Raw genomic sequence first — 8,839 nt, forward strand, 5'->3', positions numbered from 1 at the left:
CATCATCCAGAGCCACCGTCTGGGCGGCAACTTCGCCTACTCCACCCACGAGGCTCACGCCTACGCCGTGCAGACCCCCGTCATCGCCCAGCGCACCGTGCCCGTCGGCGTGTCTTACCACCACGGGGCCCCCATTGTCAAGACCTCCACTGACTTCATCACCCACAAGATCCCCCAGGTCGGCTACACCTTCCCCCAGGTCGCCGTGCAGGCTGCCGTGCCCCAGGTCGCCACCTACGCCGCTGGACTGCCCCTTGCCGGCACCTACGCTGGTCTGCCCCTTGCCGGAGCCTACGGCGCTGTGCCCTACCCCTACGTCGTCGCCGCTAAGCCCGCTGAGGCCGCCGTTGAGGAGGCCTAAGTTGGCCCAATGACTGGATCCTGCAGGACGCTTCCCGTCCCCCTAAGTCTCCTTCTGTTTCTTTCTTCGACGGCCGATCCTGGCGTGGCCGCCCGGCGCAGCGACAGAGCCTTCGGGTTGGTCGCTGCGCCTTGTATAGCTACGGTGTACAAACTTGTGTAATAGTGTTAATTTAAAATGAAAATTGTTTAATAAAAACAATTTAATTTTCTTCTGAATTTCCATTTAAACCTCTTATTTTTACCTTACATATGATACTAGTACCAGGGGGAAATTTCAACAAAGCAGACATTAGATAAAGCATACATTATCAATTTCTTACACATTCATACTGAAACAAAACTCGGGTACCAGCTTCCGTAAAGTATATGTTTATATATGACTGCGCAGTAGCTATTGAATAAGAAGAGAATGAACTCGCCCGCCATTAGTTTCCCAAAGACAAATAAGAAAGACAAATTCAATCTCATACGCAGGAATCCTTTTGGAAAATTAGATAGTCCGGATAATCTTAGCTGGAATAGGGACATTACTCATTGGAAAACTAGTAACCAAGATAGAAGATTTGTTCTGTAATGCAAATATCCATCTTTTTTCCTTCAGAGTTTTCGGAATGGACTGTACATACACAGACATGCATTTCCCTATCTGTTTATCTCTTTCTTTATGTGTATACCGTATATAGGTAAATGAAAAAATATAAATCTGAGATTAACGGCCGGCATGTTAAAACTGTGAGACCCGACCCACTGAATACTCATCATACAGACATGCATATACAGTGAAATAAATGAATATCTATTATACACATTCATATCTACCGTATAGATAGACAGATAAATGTATGTATATCTGATAGACAGATATGCATTTGTTTCTGTTTGTATACATGCCTATATATACGAATATTTATGGGGTCGGGCCTCACACAATTTTAACAAACTACCAGTAAGTCTGTTTATCCTTGTTTTTATGACTAACAATGCGTGTTCATACTCACATACACCCAATGTATACTTAACCCGAATAATTATGAATCTCTGTTCACACACTCCTACACTCATTCATTCAATCACTCACTCACACTCACTCACTCAGAGAGAGAGAGAGAGAGAGAGAGAGAGAGAGAGAGAGAGAGAGAGAGAGAGAGAGAGAGAGAGAGAGAGAGAGAGAGAGAGAGAGAGAGAGAGAGTACTGACGCATATAATATTCCGAAATGCAATGATATATAGATACATCATTTACGCCGATCTTCCCTGTTGATGAAGAACGTGCTCTGGTATTCCCAGGGTAGGAATTCTAGCCTGAAGCCGAGGTAGACTTCCGTGGGTGTGTCGAGGTCAGTCTTTTTACTTCGTGTTTTTTTATACATATATCTATGTACATGTTTTTTATCTTCAGCCCATTTTTTTCTTTTTTTCTCTTTTCTTTTGTCTTCTTCCTTTTATTCGCCTGTTATGATGTGATCGATCACCTTTCCTTCCTTCGTTCCCTTTCCTTTCTGTTCTTTCATTTTCTTCCGCTGTGAATGTAATGTTTTAATGTTCATGCAATATATATATATATATATATATATATATATATATATATATATATATATATATAAAACAGTCATTCCTACTAAACCCATTTCTATTAAAACATCATGAGAGAATAAATAGAAAATGCAAAAAGTATCTAAAAAAGAAACAGAAACAAATGATAATAATAATAGTAATAATAAAACCAGCAACCAACATCCCACTACCTGGTCATGAAATCCAAAGAGGGTTACCCTGGTTCTTACGCTCCGTGCAGGGCCCTCACCTTCACCTTGGCAGCAGACGATGCTCCTGGTCGCTAGAAAAGGAATCGCTGGATCGAGGTTTTTTGTCGTTAGACGTGAGAGCCAACAACCCTAATTGTTTTTTTTTTTAATAGCGTCGTTATTTTGACTTGTATGGATACTGCTTTGTTGTGTTATGACTCGTGTTACTTGTGTTTATTTCAGGGATCAGTTATTCTTGCTTTTGACAAGTTGATTTATCGGGGAATTTATAATTTAGGTTTGATGAGTTTCATTCTTTATCTCTCTTTCTCTCTATCTATCTATATATATATGTGTATATTAGTTTGTTTACTTTCTCTCTCTCTCTCTCTCTCTCTCTCTCTCTCTCTCTCTCTCTCTCTCTCCCTCTCCCTCTCTCTCTCTCTATATATATATATATATATATATATATATATATTTATTTATTTATCTATATGTAAATATATATATATACATATATATATTTATTTATCTATATGTAAATATATGTATATATATATATATATATATATATATATATATATATATATATATACATGTGTGTGTGTGTGTGTGTGTGTGTGTGTGTGTGTGTGCGCGCGCGCATATATACTTGTGTGTATATGTATATATATATGAATATATATATATATATATATATATATATATATATATATATATATATATATGCACATACATGCACTCACACACATATATTGTTATATAGATAAATATTTATCAATATAATTACATATATATATGCATATTATACATATATACACGCAAATTTACATATACATTAGCACACACACACGCATATATATGTACATATATATATCCTCGATTCCATCTGACCGGAAGATATACCGGAGGATTTCGAAATAGTTGTCTGTTTCGAAAAATCTAGTTTGTGCATTGTGCGTTTCTTTCTACCATGGTATCAAAACGGTAAAGTGTTTCACCATTCTCATACATCTATGTCTATATGTGTATGTGTGCGTGCTTGTGTGTTATGTTTTATCTCCTCTAAATATACACAGAAGTATATATTTTGTATATGTGTAGTATATATTTATATACACACTATATTTTATAAGTTCTAAATATATACAGAAAATTATTTAGTGTATGTGTAGTCTTTAGATTAAACATATTTTAATTTTCCCTTTTATGTCTCTACTAAATTTCGAGTCTTTATAAGGAGTTATAGTTTCAATGCAAAAATAACTTTAGATTGTTTTGTTTTGTTTAGATTGTTTTGGTTCGTCATCATCTACTGCGCGAGAGGGATGGTTTGAAATGGATTAAACAAGTCATATGGATTTATATAGATTTTAATTTCATAATATTTTTATGACACAAGTTTGTACACCGTAGCTATACAAGGCGCAGCGACCAACCCGAAGGCTCTGTCGCTGCGCCGGGCGGCCACGCCAGGATCGGCCGTCGAAGAAAGAAACAGAAGGAGACTTAGGGGGACGGGAAGCGTCCTGCAGGATCCAGTCATTGGGCCAACTTAGGCCTCCTCAGCGGCCTCCTCAGCGGGCTTAGCGGCGACGACGTAGGGGTAGGGCACAGCGCCGTAGGCTCCGGCAAGGGGCAGACCAGTGTAGGTGCCGGCAAGGGGCAGTCCAGAGGCGTAGGTGGCGACCTGAGGTACGGCAGCCTGCACGGCGACCTGGGGGAAGGTGTAGCCGACCTGGGGGATCTTGTGGGTGATGTAGTCAGTGGAGGTCTTGACAATGGGGGCGCCGTGGTGGTAGGACACGCCGACGGGCACGGTGCGCTGGGCGATGACGGGGGTCTGCACGGCGTAGGCGTGTGCTTCGTGGGTGGAGTAGGCGAAGTTGCCGCCCAGACGGTGGCTCTGGATGATGGCAGAGTCGTGGGAGGGGGCACGCACTGCCACGGGGCCTGGCACCACCAGGGAGGCGGCGGCGCAAGCGGCCAGGGCGGACAGGATCAGCATCTGCAGGAGAACGCACTGTCAGACACGAAGAAGAGGGGACATCCCCCTGGGTGCTTTGGTCAAATCTATCGTCACCTGGATTTGGCTTTGTATTCGTCTATCGTCACCTGGATTTGGCTTTGGATTAGTCTATCGTCACCTGGTTTTGGCTTTGGATTCAAGTCTATCGTCACCTGGATTTGGCTTTGGATTCCTGTTCCTCGAATGCTTGAAGAGCAAAATCACGGGAAGGTTTACTTACGGACTTCATGGCGGCGGTGTTGTTTGGCGGTGTACAGACGGTGTACAAAGACTTGTGGTGCCGAGAAGAGGACGATCGGCCCTTAAGTAGTCCCATCGCGGTGACGTCAAAGCAGGGCGGGGCTGCCCCTCTCATAATATGTTAGGGGGAAAGATTAAGAGAAAGAGAGATATGTATTGGATTGTGTTGTGTATTTTCTTTCATTAAAGGATCAAGCACTCGGGATTTCAATATTTTCTGAACCATTCTATTTACCAAGATCGGTGTTACTTAGCACCTTAAAGACAGCGACTAAATATACAGTTACCATGACCTTGCAAAGGGTATACAATTTTCCATTATTTCGTGATTTGCATACTTTATCTGTAATGTTTATCTATCAGTAGTTGATTATTTATATCACGATTTTGGCATTACGCACACATGTTCCCACATCTGTGTACAGACATATCCAGAGAGCGATATGTACAGTATATGTGTATGTGTATGTATGTGTGTGTGTATATATATACATTTATGTGTGTGTAAATATATATATATATATATATATATATATATATATATATATATATATATATATATATATATATATATATATATATGCTGCGTATGTGTACCTGAAACCTTTTATGTGTTACTATGGGCCGTAAAGAGTTCTTGTATGACAGCGTTAAGACTTCCCTCAAACGTACGAGGGAATGAAAACACGAAAGATGGTTATTTGTAGGACTTTTTTTTCCAAAATTTAGTGGCCTTTTCTCAAAACCATTAGATAACTTATACGGTCGTTAAGGATTAGAGATTATTTGAAAAGTAAATACAGATTCATAAAACATATAGAATGAATTTTAATATGTGTAAGAGATTTTTGAAAAGGAATTACATATGCATTAACACATATATATTACATATGATCAATAGGGATTAGGGATCTTTTTAAAAGCAAATGTGTACACATACATCAATTATCTATCAAATATGTATTTCTTTCGAAATTTTTGAGCCGCTCATAATTTGAATAACAAAAGCTGTCACTGTTCTTTAAGGGAAAAAAAAGAAAAAAGAAAGAAAGAAAGAAAAAAAAATATCCGTCCTGGATGCAGAATAAACTAGTGATTGTTATCAATAACAGTAAAAAACACGATATACAAGCAAAGCTTTTAAAGCAATGATCTTTCGAAATCCATATAGTTGTTGTCTTCCATTAACATATATCCGTCATAAATAGAAGATTAAAGCCTGTTACATATATTCTTTGTTCATCCATGCGCAAGTTCTCTGTAAGGAATAGCCCATACTGAGCAGGAAGCGTTTATTTTTTTCTCTCTTTCGCCCCCCCCCCATCTCTCTTTTATAGAATGGGAGCGATTATCTTCTCAATACAAGAAATGTATTTGACCGATTTCGAATATATCTTCGTCAGAAATACATACATCAGCGAGAGTACAAAGTTAAATATCAGACATGAGCTGATGAACCGCCTGACGACCTCCCCCTTCCGCTTGCCTCTTGTATTGTGAAATTCATTCACATTCATGAATTTTCTACATTTGTCGCAATAAATATGGTGTATTTCTTTCTCTCTCTCCCTTCTTCCATCGTTCTCTCTCCCTCTCATACACACTCCGCAAACCCGCGCCATGTACTCAGTACCGTCCATATTACCCCCCCCCCGGCCCCCAAGGAACACCACAATTATGAGTACTGGTCACCACTCAAGTACACACGGTCGCCACACCTGTCCATCATTGTCACCGCCATCAGTACCTGTGACCCTCCTTCCGCCTACAGTCTTTATACAGGAAGTACATACTGATGAGCTTTCCCTATACTTTATTCTAGTGTTGAGTGCTTGCCTTATTTGTATTACTATTTTAATGCTTATGGTATAGGGATTGCCATTGACATACCCATTATCATTTAGTAGTAGTAATAATGATGATAATTATTGATAATAATGGTACTATTGATCATGATCATAATGATAATGATAATGATGATAATTATCACAATTATGATAAATGATAATTATCACAATTATGATAAATGATAATTATCACAATTATGATAAATGCTAATAATAACACGGATAATGATAGTAACAATGTAATGATAATAATAACACGGATAATGATAGTAATAATGTTAATGACAATGATGATGATAATAGTGATTGATAATAATGACAACAATAACAATAACAGCAAGTACAGGAGTAATAGTGATAACAATGATGATAATAACAAAATTACAGTGATAGAAATAATAACGACATTTGTAATCATGATACTGCTACCACCGCAGATATTTAGATAATAATAATGAATAGCTACACAGACAATAATAGTAATCGTAATATTGGTTATTATCCCATGACGTTAATAGACAAAGGCTAGAATATAGATTATTAATAATGGCAATGGGCTCACAACCAACTGGCTGTATCTCTACGGACATGCACTCCGCATTTCATCACCAGAACGATGCTAATGATAAAAGGAATAGATTTGATAGCGTTTATATGATTGTGATGCTATTGGTTGAAGTGATTTTGGTAGTGATGACAATGTAAAAATGTTAATGGGGTAGATAATAATGGCAATGATGATGATATAAAATGATAGCAATGGTTAAAGTGATGATGTAAATAGTGATAATTAATGCAATGATAATGATGAGACAAAAGAAATTATACACGGTTATTTCCATTTCACTAGCCATCACTTATTCTGGTTACCATTATCAATATCTTTATTAACATTATTATCATTGTCAGTGTCAGCAGTAAATAATTAGTATTACGGTCGTTACTCTCACAAATATTACTACGAGTATTATCATTTCTAACATAATCATTGTCTTCATCATAAATGATAAAGATTATTGTGAAATAAACAAAAGCAACTGTAATTGTAATATGAGAATTATGTCTGCTGATGTTATCATGTCACTTGTATTATTATTAACGTTATCATTACTAACATCACTATTATTGTCATTACTTCACTAATCACTATCATTATCATCATCACATTACCATCCTTATCATAATCAACATTATCATCATCATAACTATCATCCAAGGCCATCACTTCGGGGGGGGGGATGTGAATACACCCAACCCTCCCCTGGAACTGAGCTCCCCCCCCCATCCCACCACCCCCCACCCAAGACCCTGCTCGTCCTACTGAAGACTCAATTAAGGATTCCTTGGGACTTCCCCGAAATTACCTAAAGCTTTGACCATAAATAATAATGATAGTGATGACAAAGATCATAAAAGTAATAATGATGATAATGATAATGAAGCTTCTACTACTATTATTAATAGTAATGGTAATGATGATGACAATAACAGTGATAATAATAATGATAGCAATAATAACTAACATAAAAATAACGATGTTAATAATAATAATGATGATGATAATGATAATGATAATAATAATGATAATGATAATAATAAGAAATAAAAATGATTATATCAACACTGATAGGAATATATTAATGATAATGATAATGATGACAATAACAGTTATATATACATATATACATACATACATATATTTATATATATACACATATATGTATATATATAAATATATATATATATATATATATATATATATATATATATATATATATATATATATATATATATATATATATATACACACAGATATATACTTACACACACACACATATATAAATAGATATGTATATATATATATATATATATATATATATATATATATATATATATATATACACATATATGTATATATATATGTGTGTGTATGTGTCTATTTATGTGTATGTACATATAAACATGGACATATGTATAAATATGTATGTATACCTATATGTATATACATACATATATATGTATGTATGTCTAAGTATATGTAAGTAAATTGTCAGCAAAAGCTTATTTTTAACCTTTTCCTTTGGCAATTAGGGTATCGTGATCGAGGCGAGACACCTCCCACCTCCCCATGCGAACTGCTGACCGAGTAGTTAAAATCTTTTACTATTCTTATTTTTCTATATCTATTAAATATATATATATATATATATATATATATATATATATATACATACATACATATATATACATACATACATATATATATATATATATATATATATATATATATATATATATATATATGTGTGTGTGTGTGTGTGTGTGTGTGTGTGTGTGTGTGTGTGTGTGTGTGTGTGTATGTGTGCATGCGTGTGTGTTATGTTCTATCCCCTTTAAATATATACAGAAGTGTATATTATGTATATGTGTAGTATCTATTTAAATATATGTAAATAAACATTATGTTCTATATGTTCTGAATATATACAGAACTATATACTGTGTATGTGTAGTCTATAGATTGTACATATAACAATTTTCACTTTTATGTCTTTCTAGTAAATTTCGAGTCTTTGTAAGGAATTTTAGTTTCAATGCAGGAATAACTTTAGATT

At 36.0% G+C, this 8,839-nt stretch overlaps 2 protein-coding genes across 2 annotated transcripts in view; one reads left to right on the forward strand and one right to left on the reverse strand.

The window, feature by feature from the left end:
- The window catches only part of LOC113805526 (uncharacterized), a 1,054-nt gene extending 483 nt beyond the window's left edge, over positions 1 to 571 (forward strand). The window contains exon 2 of the mRNA XM_070129561.1: positions 1 to 571. This exon is cut by the window's left edge and continues 92 nt beyond it. Coding sequence (XP_069985662.1) covers positions 1 to 361 — 361 coding nt within the window. The 3' untranslated portion in view covers positions 362 to 571.
- A 2,894-nt stretch (positions 572 to 3,465) lies between these two features.
- Positions 3,466 to 4,422, reverse strand: LOC113805457 (uncharacterized). Its single transcript, XM_070129553.1, has 2 exons — positions 4,358 to 4,422; positions 3,466 to 4,116 (listed from the first exon to the last, which is right to left on the reverse strand). Exons 1-2 carry the CDS (start codon positions 4,364 to 4,366, stop codon positions 3,664 to 3,666), a joined length of 462 nt encoding a protein of 153 aa, XP_069985654.1. The 5' UTR covers positions 4,367 to 4,422; the 3' UTR covers positions 3,466 to 3,663.
- Between the last annotated feature and the right edge of the window lie 4,417 nt (positions 4,423 to 8,839).

Source organism: Penaeus vannamei, chromosome 14 (assembly GCF_042767895.1).
Source record: "Penaeus vannamei isolate JL-2024 chromosome 14, ASM4276789v1, whole genome shotgun sequence".
NCBI lineage: Eukaryota > Metazoa > Arthropoda > Malacostraca > Decapoda > Penaeidae > Penaeus > Penaeus vannamei.